The sequence below is a fragment of the Notechis scutatus genome, chromosome 1 (genome assembly GCF_049901735.1).
Source record: "Notechis scutatus isolate UNSWTSFEM ecotype Mainland chromosome 1, rNotScu1.2, whole genome shotgun sequence".
Taxonomy (NCBI): Eukaryota; Metazoa; Chordata; class Lepidosauria; order Squamata; family Elapidae; genus Notechis; species Notechis scutatus.
Window position 1 is genome coordinate 159,475,233 of NC_142009.1, and position 21,791 is coordinate 159,497,023.

General features: G+C 36.2%; 1 protein-coding gene across 2 annotated transcripts in view; it reads right to left on the minus strand.

Moving 5' to 3' along the window:
* Nucleotides 1-21,791, minus strand: part of CLIC5 (CLIC family member 5) — a 70,703-nt gene that overhangs the window by 25,230 nt on the left and 23,682 nt on the right. For both annotated transcript variants that reach the window (XM_026683736.2, XM_026683737.2), the window contains exon 2: nucleotides 127-236. In XM_026683736.2, the coding sequence (XP_026539521.2) occupies nucleotides 127-236 (110 nt within the window). The remainder of the gene's footprint in view (nucleotides 1-126; nucleotides 237-21,791) is intronic.

The window sequence follows — 21,791 nt, forward strand, 5'->3', positions numbered from 1 at the left end:
TTATCAACATGAGAAAAGATTAAGATTCCTAATAAAGATGGGAATAAATTAATATAATATCATTATACAAACATTCTTCCAAGAGGGCCAAAAACGTACAGTATTACTTTAATTGATAATATTTACCTTTTCAGATCAACTGTGGTTACATTAAATACAACCCCTTTGAGCCAAAGTATCATGAAAAGACGCTGTGAGAATGGACAGTTCCCAATACTTTCTCCATCTATGCCAGCCTACAGACAATAGGAAATCAACAGAGAATTAAACAATTAATTACTTTAAGATAAAAAAAAAGTTTGGCTTCACAATAAAAGTAAACCCTGGATTCTTTTAGGATAACTATATGGATTGTTTTTATTCATTCTATTCCAAGCATATAAATCGTTATTGTTTGTTTTTTCCAAACAAAACTCTGGCTAGAACAGAAGTGTTACATATCATTGCCAGCCAATGAATTATAAACTGGCAGTGAACGTTCACTAGACTTGGAGAGAATGGATCAGATTTTGTAAACCGCTATTAAACAGATATAGCATTAAGCTTGAAGTCAAGTTCAGGCAAGAAAAAAAAAAATGAAGGGAAATTAGGCTTTTTAGAGAAAGAGAGATTTGTTTAAAAAAATTCCTACACAAAACTCAAGGTGTTAGGTATCTCTGTTGTAATTGTGCTACTTCCAAGCTGGCTTATTGATGTCTGTTCACAGTTCCCTTTTCCATTTTATTTGGCATATGGGGACCCTGGGAGTTACAAATAAAAAAAAAATATTTTATAGAAAACAGGAAAAGAACTTCTTTGTCATTTGTCTCGCCCTCCTCTCATGCAGTGAATGGTTTATTAATTTGTCTAAAGTCAACAAAATAAAAATCCTTTGAAAACTGGTGTCTGATTGCTTCAGGAAATGCAAACAGACATGTTTGGAATCCAACCCAATAGGAGTGATGAGGGAAAGAACTCTGATCAAAAGAGTAACTGAGCCCATGGAGAGTAGACAGGTTTCCCCATCAGCTGTTCATAGTGGTCCCCAAATGCCCGGTGGGGTGAGGAGAGAGAATGCTTGAAGGAATGCTTGAGCTAAGTAAGTCTAACGAAGGCAAAAACAATACTGTAGAGATACACTGAAGTATGAATAAATTTGGAAAGTTGGAGAAAAAAGTCCCTTAAAAGATCACACAAAGAATTCCTCTCCTCCAGGATGAAGCAACATGCCATGTCTGGATATCTGAATGATGGTACAAAGGAAAAAGTTCCTAAAGGGGAAAGCATCACAAAAAGACATAGGACTAGTACACAAAAACATTAGTTGATTCACTGGGACAAATAAATTATTGTATCTGGTGTGTTATTGTGGCAGTGGTGGGATTCAAAATATTTTACTACTGGTTCTGTGGGCGTGGCTTGATGGGCATGGTGTGGCTTGGTGGGCGTGGCTTGGTGGGTGTGGCAGAGGAAGGATACTGCAAAATCTCCATTCCCACCCCACTAACCTGCTTTCCAGCTCCGTTCTCCTGTGCAGGGCAACAAAAGAAGATCCAGCCAATCAGCTGGGACTTGGGAGGTAGAGAATATATGGGGGTGGGACCAGTCAGAGGCGGTATTCCAAACTACTCAAAATTTCCACTACCGGTTCTCTAGAACTGGTCAGAACCTGCTGAATACCACCTCTGTATTGTGGCAGGTAAAACTGTTGTTAGGAAGACTTTCCTATTTCTATTTTTATTTATTTAGTTTGTTTGTCAAGCATGTATGAGAAAACGAGTATAAGTATGAACATAACATATAAGCATATAAGTATAAACAGGTATAAGTATATACGTAATAAAAGAGTATGAATAAATGGATGAATGGGAACAGTAGGACAGGGACAGTAGGTATGCTGGTGCGCTTATGCACGTCCCCTTACAGACCTCTTAGGAATGGAGTGAGGTCCATGGTAGACAGTTTAAGGTTCAAGTTTTGGGGTTTGAGGATGTAACAACAGAGTCAGGTAGTGAGTTCCAGGCATTGACCACTCTGTTGCTGAAATCGTATTTTCTCCAATCGAGTTTGCAGCAGTTTACTTTGAATTTGTATCTATTGTTTGCCCGAGTGTTATTGTGGTGGAAGCTGAAGTAGTCATTGACAGGTAGAATGCTGTAACAGACAATTTTGTGCATTAAGCTTAGGTCAGACTGTAGGCGGTGTAGTTCTAAGTTGTCTAGATCCAATATTTCTGTAGTTATACAAACAATGGCTTTAGTCTGACAAGATTCTGTCTGCAAGTGAAGAACAATAAAAGAAACTACTCATAAGTAAACCTGAAGGGTTTTTAAGAAGAGACTGGATAACCATTTGTCTGAAATTGTATAAGATTTCCTGCTTGAGCAGGGGTTGGTCCTTTCTAACTATATTATTCTGTTATTCAGGTATGGTTCTTGGGGCCTGACAGAATCTTAAACCAGGTAATCCTTGTCAACATGTTTTGATTCCTCATGAGGAAAAAAACATAGATTTGTCTTATTGTAGATTCTTAGCTAATCCTTGAGAATACTGTGGTCTGAGAGTTCTAGAAAAGGTCAAGCAACATGTCCCAGATGGAAATTTGCAGAACAATAGCAGCAGAATTTATTACCCCTGTAAAATTTCAGGTTTTCCGCCCCTATTCCTAAAGGTGCTTATGACATCTTTGCTGTTTTCACCATAGACAGTTACTTTCATCATCAATGAAATCAAAATTCTGGAAGGGAAATAAAGTAACCTTTCCTTTAAAGACCTAATATTGAATCACTATTTGCTGAGCTGTCCGTACAGGGCCTCCAGAATTAATACCACACCTTCAAACTGCTCTAGTTATTCTATGAAACTAATACTCTGTTTTTCTATTACCTGATAAATTCTTTGAACATTTAAAAAAGGTTCAAATATAAAGAAACTCTAAGTATACATAAAATCTGATAGACTGCTTTCTATATTAAAAAGCAATTAATTACCCATTTTACCTTTTAGGCGTTTTTACTTTATTGTACGATTTGCTGCTGGAATTAAAAATTAAAACAAAATTTTGGCCTGCAACCAAAAATAAATTTAAATTGAAGTGAATTATATGGCTGGATGCTACCGATCACCAGACTACATTCTTTCCTTGCTCCCAACTTGAAGTTTACTTTTTGTAGAGAGTTTAGAGACAGTTCAGAAATATGTTGAGTGGACAGGAAAAGAACCAAAAAAAAGCACCCTTTGAAGCTCTGAAATGATTCCAAATCTTTGATAAAATACATATTGGAAGAGGTCAGAATAGCTTTGATGTGTCCATTTTGGTTACTAACTGAGGATTCAGCCAAAGCAAATGCATACTGCATGTAAGGGTGACTGTGTGTCAACGATGAAATGTTTTTTGATACTGGCAGTCATGAGCTCATGCTAAGCACGCCAATATATCCAGTGCTCTGTCAGCTACAGACCAAAGGGATGGAAATGAAGATAGAAAAATGTTTGCATTTTTCTACTCTCTCCTAAAATATAGCTCCCCTTGCAGGAAAAGAGAAATTAATTTAGAGCAGCTCTCATGCTGTCCACATTTCTGCCCTAATTTGGGGATGTGGCAGGAGATTGTACAAGGGTTGGATCCAAAACTCCTCACATCCTATCCAGGACTCTGCATCTCCTTTCATAACTTTCAAAGATTGGAATTTTCCAACCTCAGAAAGCACCAAGGAAGAAATCTCTAACCTTGTGGGGAGATGGCGGCTTTCCACTGCTGTGGTCTCAAAGGCCACATAATGGCAGTCTAGAACGGGGTGCCAAACTCAAGGCCCATGTGCTGGGGTGCTTAGATCTGGCCTGTGGGGCTGTCTTAGAAACAGCAAAGGACCGGCCCACTTGGCCTCTGCCAGCAAAAATGGAGCTCCGTTTTCGCTGGCAAAGGATTGCCGGAGGCCATCGCAAATGAAAATGGAGCTTGAGAGCCCATTTTTGCTGGCAGAGGATTGCAGGAGGCTGTCACGTGTAAAAACGAAGCTTGAAAGCTCATTTTTGCTGACAGAGTGCTTGGGCCAACACAGGCACCCCCAACACGAGTGATGTTGAGCTGGACATGCCCCCAGCCCTCCCGAGGTCAAACACAACCCTGATATGGCCCTCAGTAAAATAGAGCTTGATATCCCTGGTCTAGATAGTATTACCTATTAATTATCAACCACTGAATACCAATTGTTTTGAACTATTAAACAATATCAAAAGTTCACCCTTTTAATTGGCACTCTAACCTTTTTCAACCTACATGTTGTTTAGTTGCATACACCTGCAGATACATTCCTGTCCTAAAGTTGTTAGAAAAGAGCATTAAAGCGTTTATAAGAAAGAGGGAAAGCTGTACCTCTCCCAAACATCTGTTTGAGGAATACAGGTAGTCCTTGACTTATATGTTAACCATCCCATTCGGCATATTCAATCAAAGAAGCTCTCAGCTCCTTTAGATTGAAAGATACCTCTAGGTACAACAGAAGCAAACTCAGTTCTTGGATTTTGCCACAAAAACCCACATAGGTAAAACCCCTTTTCCCCCTCCAGGCCACCTACAATTCATCGTTCACCAATTGGGTTCAGTTTGGTTTTTTGGGGGGAAAAGATTGTCTGTGCTGCTCAAACATTCTATAACTTGACCTTGGTGCCTAAACATCTTGCATTCTGGAGCATCCCTCCCTCCTTAGGAATTCACCTACGTCCCACACACAAACCTGCTGTTTGGCAAACTGAGAACAATAGCAGGTGTAACTATGGCATTGAGTCAGTTTTGACATTTTGACCATAACTGGGCCCAACATTTCTGTTGCTAAGCCAGAGAGTTGTTAAGTGAGTTTTGCTCCATTTTATGAACTTTCTTGCCACAGTTGTTAGGTGAATCACTGGAGTTGTTAAGTTAGTAACACTGTTGTTAAGCAAATCTGGCTTCCACACTGAGTTTGCTTATCAGAAGGTCACAACTGGTGATTGGGACATGGTTAGGACATTTGCAATGTCATAAATACATGTCAGTTGCCAAGCATTTGAATTTTAATCATTGGACCATGGGGATGTTGCAATTGTTGTGTGAAAAAATGGTCATAAGTCACTTTTTTTCAGTGCCATTGTAACTTTGAATGGTCACCAAATGAATGATTGTAAGTCGAGGAGTACCTGCAAAGTGTTGAATATATTGTCCCCCACCCACCAAATTGTTTCTTAAATAGTGCAGAATAGAGGAAGGGTCACCTGGGGTCACATTTTCCATCTTTGTTCTGCTATTAGAATGACGAAAAGCTGCTCCTTTTGGCACTGTCCTCCTAATTACTCACAGTACTGTTTCTGGAAAGTTTTGTATGCTTTTGACACAAAGATAACATAAATTCTTTCTAATGCTCATGTCTCATTATATACATTTTTACCTGCCTTTTCCCCCTTTTCCAGTTAACTTTTTTTTATGTCTGCAGATGCTTTGTGAAGAAACATGAATCTATAATTTTGCTAGTTGAACTGATTACTTGCTCTGCTCTGGAGGTAGGGCTTGATTAGAGTAGATAGATATAGATTAAACTGGAAATTACCCACAGTAATTTCCCAACATAAAGAAATATCACTGAGCAAAAATCTAAAACGAAACTAACATAGCTCCAAACAGATCTGCCAACATCTAGAAACAAGTAAAGTAATAACTAGCAGTCAGCACAGGTTTGTTAAAAACAGATCATGCCAAACCAATCTTATTTCATTCTTCAACATAATGGCTAAATTAGTAGACCAGCAAAATACTATGGACATAATATATTTAGATTTCAGCAAGGCATTCGACAAAGTAGATCACAACCTACCTCTTTGTAAGCTAGAAAAAAGTGGAAGAGATAGCACCACCACTAGATGGACTCGCAACTGGCTGACAAACCTTACTCAACGAGTAGTCCTTAATAGGTCTAAGTCTACATGGAGGGAAGTAAGCAGTGGGATGCCACAAGTTCTGTCTTAGGCCCAGTACTCTTCAATATCTTCATTAATGACTTAGATGAGGGAATAGAAGGGGAACTTACCAAATTTGCAGATGATACTAAGCTGGCAGGAATAACTAACACCCAAGATCCAGATGGATCTTGACAGACTAGAACAGTGGTTGTCAACCGGTGGGCCGTGAGAAAATTTTGGTGGGCCTCAGAGAAATCTCATCCCCAGAGCACCCCCCCAAAGCAATTAATCCAGGCTGCGAAGAAACACAAGGCTGCGCCGCCCACATGGCCCGCGGGAACCCTCCCCGCCCACTCACTCCTTACCCAGTAAACTTGCCTGCTAAATTGCTATTTTTCCTTTTTCCAACCATCATCTGTTCTGCTGTGCCGGGAGATTTAAATTAGCTAGGAAGCAGGAAATGGTTGGATTTCTTGCTTTCCAGCTAGTCTTTAGAACTTCGGCTCTGCTTTCCTTAGGACTAAAGGTCTGCTTGCAAGAAAATTCAGTGAAGACTCACGGCAAGCAAATTTGAGAGGCTGAGCTAGCAGATGGCAGATAGATCACTGAATGATTCTGTGAGCAACTCAATCTGCCTGCTTTGCCTGATTTTGGGTAAAAGTTGCTCTTTTTTATAAAAAAAAATCAATATTTACATGTATGGTGTGTTGTGAGTTAATTTTGTGAGTTTGCTTGCAACCAATTTTATAAGTGTTTGCAAGCAAATTTTATGTGACAGACTGATTAAGCCAATGGCAGATAGATAGATCTCTGAATGAATCTGTGATTCTGTGAGCAACTCAATCTGCCTGCTTTGCCTGATTTTGGGTAAAAGTTGCTCTTTTTTTAAAATAAAAAATTCAATATTTATATAAATACTTATAATATTTACATACAAGCCATGCCCAGCCAGTAACATAACCACCAAGCCACACCCACAAATTAGGCCATGCCCACAGAACCAGTTAGTGGTCCCTGGGATCCAAAATTATGAGTTTGGTGGTCCCTGAGGTCCAAAAGGTTGGCGACCCCTGTTCTAAAGCACCCAAAGGCCAGACAAGGAATAATGATGGAAACTGAACAAGGAGATATTTAACCTGGAAATAAGGAGAAACTTTCTGACAGTGAGAACAGTTAACCAGTGGAACAGCTTGCCCTCGGAAGTTGTGGGAGCACCATCACTTGAGACTTTCAAGAAGAGATTGGACTGCCATTTGTCAGAAATGGTGTAGGGTCTCCTGCTTGGGTGGGGGGTTGGACTAGATGACCTATAAGGTCCCTTTCAAATCTGATTATCTGTTATCTGAGCCATAAGCTCCTTCTTATCTCACTCCTTATATAAACCAATGAAGTTAGAAATCTTTTTCTTCTATTTTACATCCCTTTAATCTGTGCTCCCAGTAATGTTCTCTGCATTAAGTTTTAATTTTTTAAAAAAAGATGTAGCTCTAAAAATAAGTGGTTGTTTTTTTCTTATTTTTCTTTGAAAAAGTGTTTGGATGAAATGAATCTCTTTCATTCCCCAGGGCAGGACTATACCACTCCCACTTGAATGAATAAAACATGAATGCTAAATTTTTGCAAAAAAAAAAAAAAGCAACACATTCGATGAGAAGGAAATCTTCCAGAATTTTACTTGCAGTTTACGTTGGAAGATTGATGGCTGCTGCTTGATTCTGGGAATTGTGAGTTATTATTGATTGTACTTTAGTTCTATGGTCGACCACTGTCCTTAAGTGGTCTCTGTCATACTTAAAGAGTTGGTTCCAGAAGGTGGCAGTAGGAGACCAGTGCTGAACCACATGGTATCTCTCCTAGGGATTCTAGCAGTTCAGCCTCCTCTTCTCCAAAAATTCAGGATGAAATGTCTAGAAATTCATATTGCAGATAGCCATGCTGGAGGGGGTCAAATCAGGACAGATGCACAGCTAAGCTGTTATATTGTGCTGAAAATTGGTAATTAATAATAGATCAGAATGACGATTAATATGATTAAACTCAAAGTAAAATGGAAATTCTGTTACTAGGCTCAAACAAGTTTGGGATAGGATTGTATCCCTAAAAATTCTGTAGTTCCTTTTTTAATTTTATATATTTTATTTAAATCATTCTGTTAAATACCTTAAAATCATCAACAACATTAACTTAAGATAGGGTAAAGATTAACTCCCTAAGAAGGGAGCAACAATTGCTATAATTGGGATTGCTGCAACAGGAATAAACTAAAAATTATCAATATTGTATTTTGATATACTGAAAAATCTCCAATACAGGTTAGCACAACTGAGTCCTATTAGGGAGTAATGTCTCCTGTCCCTTTCCAAGGCTGGATTATACCATGTTATAAATAGTGGGAAAATGGAGAAGGTTTATACGGTTTAAAAGAACAATTATGATACTATTCAAGGAAAACAATGAAAAATAAAGAAGGGAGGAAAATAACACTGGAAATTTGCAATGATTGATTGAATTAGGCTTTCAAGACGCATGCAAATAAAAAGCAGAAGGATAGGGAGATATTTTAGGACAAAAAATAGCACCAGAACCTGTAGTCACTTGTTCTCAATTGTTAATAGACCATTTCCCACGCTTTACAAATACACACCTGCTGAAATTTCCCTCTGAGACAATGAATTGAAATTCATATTAGTTTCCTTCCCCTAGAAAGCATACATAAAGCTTTCATTTAAAAAAAAAATACTGATAACATCATTTTATTATTTACAGTTCAAGCCAACCACAGTACAGTCAAAACAGTGGAGAATGCTCTGTGCTGTCCAGCCAGTGTATGGGAATTGGATAGTTAATTAGCAATTGTGAACTGTCCCCTTAAGGGAATGCATCATAGTAAATGTAGTTAAGGTATCCTGGGAAATGTAGTCCATGTCACGTGACCACATCTGTAACCCTGATCGGTCACTAAATTGACCCTCGATGGGTTGGGGGAGGTTTCCTCACTCTTGGCTGAACTCACAGACTCGTGGTAACTGTTCGACTTCTACTGCTACAAGATGGGAGAAAAGGTATAGGAGATAAACCATCTTTTTACTGTTCTGTATTCTGTACAGTGGTAGATTTTGTCTTCTGTACAGATGCAGATAGATAAACTCAACAAAACATCCATACAAAGTCTTTATTATTGGTTCATCAGGTATCCTCATAACTCACATTTGTGATGAAGTTCTTCTTTAATGACCAATCCTTTGCATATCTTTTTTTTTTAATAGTGGAATTTACAATTCCAGGCGGGGAGTGTGCTGTCCAGCCAGTGTATGGGAATTGGATAGTTAATTAGCAATTGTGAGCTGTCCCCTTAAGGGAATGCATCATGGTAAATGTAGTTAAGGTATCCTGGGAAATGTAGTTCATGTCACATGACCACATCTGTAATCCTGATTGATCACTATTGATACGTGATGAACAATGGTAGGCTGTTATAAAAGCAGGATACTTCAGTGCATCATAAATGAAGCACAGGAATAGGAAATGAGAAAGACTACAGTTTCCATTCCCACAACTTCTTCAGCAAATGAAACCCAAAGCTTTGGAAAATAATTCTTGCATGTATGATTCCCTGATCATCTTCCTCCCTGCACAGGGTAACTTGCTGTGGATTTGACAAGTGCCACTGTAGCCATGCGTCATCTCTTTATTGCAATCAATTCACAACTACATCACTGTTTTGAATGACAGGTTCCAAAAAGTGCTTTGCATCCCCTCCAAATGGTTGTACAACCCTAATATATACTACTTATGGATTTTTCCTCTTTGGATTGAGTTGATAACATAAAAATGAATATTTATTCATAAATATTGTATCATACATTTTCATGGGATTTTTTTTACATTGGTCAAAGGTTGTGTGCATTTTCAAAAAGGCATTTCAAAAAGCAAAAAATTAAACCTGGTCCAACTGGATTTTGCCATGGTGCAGAGGTAGGAATTTGACCACCCATTTTTCTATTGCTTTCCAGAGGTCCTAAGGGCTGTGGTGGCTCTCGTGGTGAGAATACTGAGTCAGAAGACCATTGAGAGGTCCACATCTCAGCAGTTCAAAATGTAAGCCACGTGACTGAATGAACTCCTATCAGTTTGTGCCAGCTCCTGACAACCTAGAAGTTCAAAAGCATGTGAATACAAGTAGATAAATAGGCACCACTTTGATGGGAAGGTAACAGAGACATGAAAGGAGCCCTCTTGGGAATGAATCCCCTGAGTAACGGTGATATCACTTGGTAGGCACTTCCAACATGAATGTAGTAGTAGTAGTCCAGAAGACTACACAGAGTAAATGAATGTGAATATTATTATTATTATCTTCAGTCGGAAGGTCACTTTATTACCTCCACTCCAGAGAAGTCCAAACATTCCTTTTTTTTTAAATTTAAGTTTTTATTGGTTTTTAAAAACAAACATAAACAAACAAAACATAAAAATATTCAAGCCATCTTCCATATGTATACATACAGTGTGCCGGTTGGCTTACAAATTGTTTTGTGCTTCCATTTCGTAGTCTTCAATTACAATTACATTGCATATAATCTCATATTTTCAATCAAAAATTAAATACCTTAGTATCATTATTAATCAATCATTTGACTATACTTTTATTCATTCATGTTTTACAAGATAATCATAATTTATTTAGTTTGTTTTATAACAGTTCATATTATCATCCAAATCTATCCTAAAATCATTTTGTAGATATAATAAGAAAGAAGTACAACTTTATATATTTATTATTTTCTAAAAGTCTACATATTTCATTACTGTATTTTATTATCTAACCATTGATAGAACAGATCTCAAATTTTATAAAATTGTTTATCCTCTTGTTCTCTAATTTCAAATGTCAATCTACTCATTTCAGCACATTCCAATATTTTCTTAATAATTTCCTCCTATGATGGTGTTTTCTCATTTTTCCAGTTTTTGGCAAATACAATCCTAGCCACTGTTAATATATTAACAATCAGATATTTCAAGTCTTTACTATATATTTCAGGTAAAATTCCCAATAAAAATATCTCTGGTTTCAAGTCTATATGTTTTTTTGTCATTTTTTCCAACCACATGTGGATTTTAGTCCAGTATTTTTTAGCACCCGCACAAGTCCACCACATATGGTAATATGAGCCGGGTGTCTGATGACATTTCCAACATTTTTCGGATTTATTCTTGAACATTCTTGCTATTCTTGTCGGGGGGAAATGCCACCTGTAAAACATCTTATACAAATTTTCTTTATATGCTGTTGACATTGTCATTTTATAATTTTGAGACCACAATTTTTGCCATTTCTCTAAATCAATCCCATATCCAAAATTCTTCCCCCAAGCAATCATAGTTTTTTTAACTTGTTCTTCTTCTCATTTAATTTCTAATAAATATCCATACAATTTTTAATCACCTTTTCATCAGTACCTGTCAAAATCTTATCTAAATCAATTTATCATAGAAACCTTCCATTTTAGAATCTTTATCATACCTTGAATGTATTTGCGCATATGAAAACCAATTCATCTTTATACCTTGTTCCTCTAGTTTTTGAATAGATTTAAGTTCACCATTTTCATTCAATATTTCACCATATCTAACTGTTTGTTCCTTTTTGTATATTATAGGATGAGAAAATGCTTCAATAGTTGATAGCCAGACTGGAATTTTCAAATAACATTGTCTTTTAATCTTCTCCCAGTTTAACCACAGAGACTCCCGTATATAATGTCTTCTAAAATACCCCTGTGTTTTAGTTCCCTTATACCATAAAAAAGCATGCCACCCCAACAGCAAATCATGTCCTTCTAATGTCAACAATCTAGTATTTCTTAGTGTTATCCATTCCTTAACCCACATCAGATTTGTAGCTTGATAATACAACTAGGTATATATACAACTAGATAATACAATTAGGCAAACCAAATCCTCCTCTAATTCTAGCATCTTGCAAAAGTTTTAACTTTATTCTCGCTTTCTTACCTTGCCATATATATTTCAACACAATTTTATTTAAATCTTCAAAGTAATGTTTTCCAAGCCTAATTGGAATTGTTTGAAACAAATACAAAATTCTGGGTAATATATTCATCTTGATTGTTGAAATTCTTCCTATTAGTGACAGTTGTAAATTTTCCCATTTCGCCAGATCTAGCGCTATCTGCTGTTTAAGTTTGATATAATTATTCTCTTTTAGTGTACTACATCTTGCTGTCAAATATATCAAATATATCAAATATATGTACTTGATCTTATTCATGACCTGAATTTTCAATAGGTCTGCCAGTTCTTCCTTTTGTCTTAATAGCATATTCTTTGTCAAGATCTTTGTCTTATCTTTATTTATTTTCAAACCAGCCACCTTTCCATATGTCTCTATCTTTTCTATCAATTTTGGTGCTGTTTCTAGAGGGTCTTCTAAGATGAAAACCAGATCATCTGCAAATGCTTGCAGCTTAAATTCTTCCTTTTTGATTTTCATTCCTTTTATATTCTTTTCATCTCTAATATTTCTGTTTAGCACTTTCAAAGTTAACACAAACAACAAAGGTGATAGTGGGCACCCTTGTCTTGTTCCTTTTCTTATATTGATAGAGTCTGTCAGTTCTCCCTCTATCATTACCTTTGCCGTTTGCTTATAGTATATAGCTCCTATTGCTTGAATAAATTTTCTAGCAAAGCCCATCTGTTCCAGCAGTAATAACATGAATCGCCAATTCACATTATCAAATGCCTTCTGTGCATCTAGAAATATCAGAGCCATTTGTTTTTCAGGATGTGCCTCGTAGTATTCCAAGGTGTCCAAGATTACTCTCATATTATCTTTAATTTGTCTCTTTGGCAGAAATCCATTTTGATCAGGATGAATAAAATTATTTAGATATTTTGTAAGTCTTTCTGCCAATATTGAAGCAGAGATTTTATAATCTGCATTTAGTAGAGAAATAGGTCTATAGTTCTTAATTTGTAATGGATCGGCCTCCTCTTTTGGAATAAGTGTAATATAGGCTTCTGACCATGATTTAGGTATCTTCTTCTTTAACATAACTTCATTCATAACTTCTAGCAATGGAAGATTCAACGATTCTTGTAATGTTTTATAAAATTCTGCCGGAAGTCCATCTGGGCCTGGTGCCTTTGCATTATTTTGCTTCTTGAGTGCTTCAATTAACTCCATCATCGTTATATTGCTTTCTAACATTGTTTCAATCTCTTTAGTTATCTGAGATAAATTAGCATTCTGTAAGTACTGTTGTCAGCCTCATCAATATTCTCTTGCATATATAGTTTCCCATAGAAGTCTCGAATGATTTCCTTCTTCTCTTTACTGCCATAGCAAACTTGGCCTTGGTCATCTGTTAATTGCAATATTTTCCTTGATTCTTTCTCCTTTCTCAATTTGTATGCTAACCATCTACCTGGTTTGTTTGCATCTTCAAAGTAGTTCTGTTTAGCACCTCTAATTTTCTGTGCTAATTCTTCTTTTTCTATTTGACCCATTTTATGTTTAACTATATCCATTTTTAACTTGATGTCCTTTTTCTGTGGCATTTTCTGTAGCTCTTTTTCAAGTCTTTTATACTCATCCTCTAAGGCCTTAGAGGCTAATCTTTTCATAGTATTTCTTTTCCTTGTATAGTCTATTATCAAGGCTCTAACATATGCCTTCATTGTATCCCATACATTCTGAATTGATGTATCTTCTTGTTTTCTCTAAAGAAAAAGGCCAATTCTTTCTCCATCCACTGTGTGAAGTCTTTTTCCTTTAAAATGGTATTATTTAACGTCCATCTAGATCTTCTTTTTTGTCCTTTCCATTTAATTATCATTGGATTGTGATCTGCCCAAGCACTTGTTTCAATATTTATTTCTTATTATTTCAATATTTATTTATTTCTTGAATATTAGTTATTAATTCTGTTGACATCCATATCATATCTATTCTGGACCATGATAAGTGTCTATTTGAGTAGAAGGTGTATTGTTTAGTTTTAGCATTTCTTTCTCTCCATGTATCTTTTAAGTTTATTTCATCTACCATTTTAAAAAAAGATTTAGGGAGAGTCTTTCTGTTTTGCTTTATTGTTTTCTGTGCTGTATAGTCCAATTTATTTTCTAGAATTCCATTAAAATCTCCCATCATAACTATATTAGCATAGTCCAGTTCAATTATTTTCATATGTAATTTTTTGTAGAATTCTTGTTTGTCATTCGGGGCATAGATTGCAATCAGGAGTGTTTTCGTATTATTGTCCATTATTTCCACCATTAGTATTCTTCCGTCATCATCGGTATAAATCAATTTTGCTGAGATGGTCTCTTTAATATATAAAACCATTCCTCTTTTCTTACATTGTGTCAAGGAAGTAAATATTTTCCCTAGTTTTGGCTGTATCAACAATTGTTCATATTGTTTTTTAATATGTACTTCTTGTAGACAAATTATATCAAATTTTAATTTCTCTAATTTATGAAAGGTTTTCCTTCTTTTAACGGCTGAGTTAAGTCCATTTATATTAATTGTAATCAGTTTTTTCTCTTCCATGGTTATATTTTGTAGTTAGGTTTAGCAGCTCTCGTAGATCTTGGTTCACGTTGTTCTTTGGCTTCCACCTTTCCACCTACTGCACCTTCTTCTTTTTCAATCGCCATTTGGCAGTCCTCTTGGAATTCAATTAGTGAGATTTCTTTTTCTGCCTCTTCCTCTTTCCCTCCAAAAAAATCTGTATAAAATAATTCTGCTTTCTCAATTGAGTCAATTCTATGTCTCTGTTCTTGCCATGTGAACATTAAACCTTCTGGAATCAGCCATCTATAATTCACCTCTTTTTTAAGTAGCATTTTAGTCAAGAATCGGTATTCTCTTCTCCTCTCTCTCACTCTTCTGGGTATTTGTTTCAAGACCACAATCTCCTTGTCTTTATATTTCAATGTTTTCTCTTTTGCCACTTGCAGTATTTGCGTTTTAATGGCTTTCTTTGTAAATCTGTGACCTTCTCTTGGTAAGCTATTTCTCATCGCATATCTTGTGAAAACTCAATAAACCTCATATATTCCATCCATCATCTTCTCTTCAGTTATTTCCAAAGCTTCAGCCAGTATTTCTATCATTATCTCAGCTAAGTTTTGTCCTTTTTCTTCCTCTACATTTTGGAATCTAAGACAGAATTCTGATCTATCCATCTCCCATCTCAACATACCACTTTTATCTTGTTCAACCACCGTTAATCTATTATCAATATCTCCAATCTTCTTGTCTCTTTGTTTATCTTCTTCAATTTTTTGGAATCTCACCTCATACTTCAACATCATTTGTTGGATGTTCTCCACTTTTTCATCGGTTTTCCCTGTTCTTTGTTCAATGTTCTCTGTTCTTTGTTCAATGTTGTCTGTTCTTTGTTCAATGTTCTCTATTCTCTTTCAATATTCTCTGATCTTTCTTGAATATTTTGAATTCCTTGCATAATCATCTGCAGAGTCACTTTTTCTTGTTCTTTTTCTTGCTTTAACATTGTTTGTATTGAACGTTGTCCTCCAGATGGTGGGGAGGAGGAAGTAGAAGTTGAAGAACCAGGAGCTGTTAGTTTCCTACTCATTTTAAGCAATTCAAAATCTTCAGGTTCTTCTAAACCTTAATCCAATTGTGAAATAACCAATTGTAGTTCGAAATAAAAATAGTAGAAAAAAAAGCCCAATAGTAATGATAAAAAAAAAGAAGAAGAAAAATAAGGGAGGACAAAATTTCTTCAGATTCTTGTATACCTTTATCCAATTGGTGGTTAGATGAAGAAAAAGGCTTGAAAAAAAAAAGAAAAGGAAAGGAAAAATTCTTCAGGTTCTTCAACACCTTAATCCAATTGAGAGGTCTCAAATAGAAAAGAGTGCATAAAAATAAACCAGAAAGGTAGATGAAAAAACAAAAATACCAGGAAAGGAGAAAAAAAAGGCTATTCCCTTTAAAAAAAAAAAAAAAGGAAACATTAATACTAAAGCTTTCCCTTTAAAATAAAAAGCAAGCGTAGAGATTGGACTTCCAAAGAAAAGAAAAAGAAAAACAAAGACAAGCTCCAACAAAGCCAAAGATCCAAATAGCTATTGCAAAAAAAAAAAAAAAAAAGATAAAATGAAATAAAATAAAGCTGGTGAGGAGGCATAGCACAACTTAGAAAAAGTAAAAAGAGCACACTGCACTTTGTCTAATTATCCAAGGCTCTTATTATAACTCTCTTCTCCAAAAACTTATCACCTTTTTCCCCCCTAGGTTTCAACACCAGACTCTAGCTGTTGATAGAAACCCAGAAGAGCACCTGCAATAATACTCTCCCATGCTCTTCCCTCTATCTTATCAAACAGGCAGTGTCCTTGAAAAAAAGTCTCAATTCTTTCACAACTTTGTCTGGTCAAAGGAAAAGTAGAGTATTTCCAAGCCTCTAGTTGGCAGTGTTACAAAGTTTCTTTAGCTTTCACTTTCCCCCTCCTTTTCCGGCAGAGTATAATAAGAATTAGTTAAAAAAGGAAAAAAATATTTTTTTTAAAAAAAAAGAGACTAAAAGGGAGTCTCTGGCTTAATATATTATAAAATCAAAAAGGGGAAAGAAAAGAGTAGATAAAAAAAAGGAAAAAAACCAGTCCAGTTTCGAAATATAGGATCATCAGTAATAAGAAAAATAAATAAATATTACTTTGACATTCCTGTTTAAAATCGCCGCTTATTCACTTCTGTCAAAAAACTTTTACAGATTCTTTCTTTCCCTTAGGGTGTCCTCTCAAATCTTTAAATAAAGAAGAGTTCTCACCAAACCGGCACACTTTCTCTTTCGTTCTTTTTCGTTTCGGAGCTGTCCCAACTTCAGCAGCTTTAATGGCTGCCTCTTTGCCACTGGCAAAAAGAGCTTCTCCTGGATCTACCAGGGACTTTGCGATATCCCTGGGATCGACAGGATGCGCTCTTTACATTCACCATCTCTTTGGGATGGTTTAGATCCACTTGGACCGTCCAGGAGCAAAGATATCGGCAGCGATCTCAGACCTCCAAGATCGCATGCCGTATCATCGCGACGCCAGCTCCGCCCCCCCAAACATTCCTTGATGGGTGATTGGTGGTTCTTCAGTATTTATGAATTATGAATTATTTATCTGCTATTGATTTCTAAAAATTCTCTACAGCTAGCAAAACTATATAAAACAAAAACACCACATAAATGCATCCTCATCCACACTTAAACCTGGCATTTTATTACATAATTTCTCTTCAACTCTTCAAAATTCTGAAAAATAATTATGTCTTCAGTGTCTTTTAGAACATTGTTGGAGAAGGTGCCACTTGAATCTTAGGAGGAAAAGTATTTGTCATTTGGGTATATACAAAAGCAGCAGCAGATTCTTGTTCCTACTTCTCTTATCTGAGTTTGAGATTCTTAACAGCTCCATTCTAACTAAAGATATTGGATAGATTGGTATTACTTAGAGTAGGCAGTTCTTCAGATAGGATTTAATAGGATGTAGCAGAAACTTTGCCTCTGTATAAATTACAGTGTGACGGGTGGCCTGACATACAAAATTTTGCTAGGAAATTTAGATAAAAGAACTAGATTCTCGCCCTGCCCAAATCAAAATAGCTCTAAAGGGAGTACCCAGAGTCCAAAAGCAACCTAAAGTCATGTGTTGATCCTATCCTTATGGGAGTCATCCAACTGCAACAGTGAGTAGCTAGTGAAGTATGTCAACTTCAGTAAAACTGCTCTGGCTTGCTGCCTGAAGGGACAAGCACTACTTGAATACCAGAACAGTCAAGAAGTGCCTCAAATGTTGGTCAGTTATAAGGTGATAGCAATGTCCTCAGGACATGGCAGAAAAAAGAAGTTACTGGAGTACTTTTACATGATTGTTAAGCATAAGTAGGAAAAAGATTCAGAGACCCAAGGGCAATTTATGTTAAAAGTGGGACCAAGTTAATTCTGAATGGTTCAAAGAACACATACACAAATAAGATGGAATAGAAAGGACAACTATCATGCATTCTGCATCCCGTATCACTATAATTGGACATAATAGCAGGGAAAAGACATCAAACTGTAGCTGGACAACAGAAAGCTCAAGAAAAGCAGAAACATCCATTTTTTTATAAAGGTTAAGTAAGTACACCATTAGCATTATATTTATTGTTAACAATTCTTAAATCTGAAGTGTGTTAAGTTGCTAAAAATCACTTGTCATATGAGAATGAATGGTAGGAATGATGTTTAGCAGAGATGCTTTATTATGGTAGTGCAACCATTTTTTAATTTCTCAAAGCAATTCTGGAATTCACCAGCAACAGTTATTATGCATGTCATATAAATTATGTACATCTGAATTTCCATTAGTGTTTAGAACCCCTGGGCACCTTACTTTGTGAGCATCCCTGCAACCACATTTCCATCATTTTAAATACTATTTCAGATGAACTAAAATTAATGGCAACCAAGAACTGAAAGTGAACTCTGAAAATGTAATAAGAGAAGATACTGAATTATTTATTGGAATTCCATGACACTGCTAGCACAATTAGAAACAGCTCTTGCAAATATTGAAATAGAATGTTTTATTTACAGTCAGACTACTATTTAATCTGGCATTTTTATCTCAAACATTTCCTCAGAATTCTGTCCTCATTTCAGTGTAATTTGCTTCAGACAAACTATGTTTCGGTTTTGAATTCTGAAACATAAAGGTACAATCCTATTGTCCTAAGATATGGTGATTTAAGAGCCCTACGAAATCATGCAGTTTCCTCACAATCTGTTCTCTTTCAGATGTGTTGGACTTCAGGTTCCAAAACCTTCAAGGGCTTGGAATTCTGCACATTTGAAGGAAAATGGCAGATTCATATGTTTTACTGCAGAAGAAATGCAGATATAGCAACATGGATAGGATGGATTAAATTTGGCATATTACTACCGCCAGAACACTTGTTCTTGTGTTTTTAATTATTTTTATTAAAGTATTTTAATAAAGTATTTTTACAGAATAAAAATAATACGAATTTAGAGAAAAGGGGGGGGGCTATAGTAAAAAATGTAAAAGGAAAAGGATAATAGAAATATTATATAGAGAGAAGTGGACTTTACTCTACTTTACAGTAGTTATAAATGCATGTATATTTTATCCTCTCTCTCATTGTGATTGCAGCTCCATTCTTTCAATATTCCACCCTTTCTACTCATTTAGCCTATAAATCACAAGCTCTTTTTTTTCTGTTTCAGCAAAAAAAGGCCATGAAGGGTTTTATGTCACTACAAAATGTAGTTACTGTCTTTTCTCTAATCAAATAAGTCAATTTTGTAATCTCTGCAAATTCTGTCATCTTCACCAGTGACAACTCCACTGTGGGTATTTCAGTCTTAATACTCACTCTTGGTGTATTGACAAATAGAGTAGTGATATAAATGGAACAAAGAAAAAGCAAGCTTATACCAAATCAAGCCTTGGCTATCTTAGTATCAACATAAAAAGACATCAGGAAATGGATGTAATACCAAAGACAGTAAAAGGGAAAAGATGAATACAGTAAATATCAATATTTCTAACCAGATTTTTCCCATTTACATCAGCAGTCTGGAGTGTATGATTTGACATCTCAGTATTCAAGATGATTGTCAAAATTGATCCTTCAAACTATATTTTCATTCAAAACAAATCAAACAATATGAGCTTTGCTCATTTCTTCATGGTACTTCTATTTTCAGTCTATCAGCACTCATCCAGTCTACTAGTAATATAGTCAAGGACTTCAGACAGTCCTGATAAAGGAATGGTTTTCTCTTAAAGGCCATTAAAAGATCATTGAAAGAAAGTAAACGATTAATTCCTGGGAAAGTAGACTCAAAATAACCGTAACTTGATACTGTTTGGCATAAGATGAGGCAGAGAGAAATTCTGGCAGGCTGACCAGATTCTGTTACTCTTCTCTACAGCTAATAAAGTAGCATTTCTGGAATCCTTGCATTGTTTCCTGACTTGGTCTACCTTGAAGAGCTGAGAGCTAGGACCTACAGAATGGCCCCTGGCCTGTATGGATTGGGTAGGCAGATTCTACCTCGAGCCAACAGTCCCAAAGATAATAGAAGCTTGAAACTTAAAGGACTCTATAAACAATCATTTCATCTAATGCTAATGATTAATTCCAGTCCACTGAAAGCAAACTGGCAGTCAATGGAACCCCCATATTGTTATCACTCTATCATATTCCAGGTAGTCCTTGAATTATGGCAATTGAGCCTAAAATTTCCATTGCTAAGCAAGACAGTTGTTAAGTGAGTCCCCCCCCTCCCATTTTACAACCTTTCTTACCACCGTAGTGATTCACTGCAGTTAAATTAGTAAAATAGTTTTTAAGTGAGTCTGGCTTTGCTTGTCAAAAGGTCACAAAAGGTGATCACATGACTCCAGGACACTGCAACCATTCATAAACACATGCCGGCTACCAAGGATCCATGTTTTGATCATGTGACCATAGTGATGCTGCAACTGTTATAAATGTGAAAAAATGGTCATAGGTCACTTTTTCCAGTGTTGTTGAAACTTTGGACATGAAAAGAATGGTTGTAAGTCAAGGATGACTTGTCGTTTGCATTGGTCAGCAGGCAGGCAGGCAGGCAATTGCATTATGTATTAGTATAGCTTCTGATTCATCATCAAGGAAGCTTCAGGTAGTGCAAATTGCACGTAGAGATAATAAGGGCCTAATCTTTCCAATCAGCACCTCCTGGTTCAGGAAAGGTTGCATCTGGCAAACCAACCATTGTCTCCAACCGCTTGCAAGCCCAGAAGGACCTCCAGATAGTAGAACTGATCCTTAGCACAAGTGTCCCCAAGCACTCGGGCCCTGGCCCACTAGTGGGCCACAGCTTGTTTGGAACAGAGCCGTGGAGGTGATGGGCAAGTGAGCATGCACAGCTACACTTGCACAAGCAATAGGTGAGCATGTGGAACCATCCCCTCTCCCCTCCCACCAATCCAAAAAGCCAAAAAGGTTGATGACTGCTGCTTTAGAAAGACTACCATCCTGTTAAGAATTGGTATTATGTTAGGTGAAGAATTAAAAAGAATTTGGAGATTAATATTAAACAGAGCCTTTTATCATGGTTTTATTACCTGTGAGAACTTTCTGAATATCAGTTCCCTGTTTTAATATCAAATAATTTTTCATTGCCCAATAAAAGATCCTATAAATGCTGCTTTTGTAATATTTTTTAACAATACTCATTTCAATTGCAACACATTTCCTCTTCTGATATTCACCAGCATCTCTTTAAACTAATTTGACCATTCAGCCACACACCAAAAAGGAAAACAAAATAATAGTACTATATTGCCAGTTGAATATCACAAAGAAAACTGAAATCTAGAAAAAAAAATCTGGTAACGAAAGCAAATATTCATCTAGCAAATGCAGCAGCACTTACAATAAGTAAGTAAAGTCAGGAAGACCCACAAGTATATGTATATATAAAGACTCTTGAAAGATGGCCACAAAAACCACAATAAGGATTAGTTGCTTTTAAGAACATAAAGCATATGCTTTTCAAGATTACAATGAAGCATATGTTGATAATAAATTGTTTTTAGCCTACTATTTTTACAACTGTTTTGGATTCCATATTTTACATTACAAGAAACACAGATTGTTCAAAATATTGTATCTTTTCCATTTATCAGCATTTTCAAAATATAGGCAAACCTTGACATTATGGCACATGTCGTAGGATTAAGGTGAAATGTCTCATCTTAACGAACCCCCCCCCATCTCTGCTTTCCCCAATGAAATGTTAAAGGAATGTGCAGGTCGTTAAGTGGAGCATGGT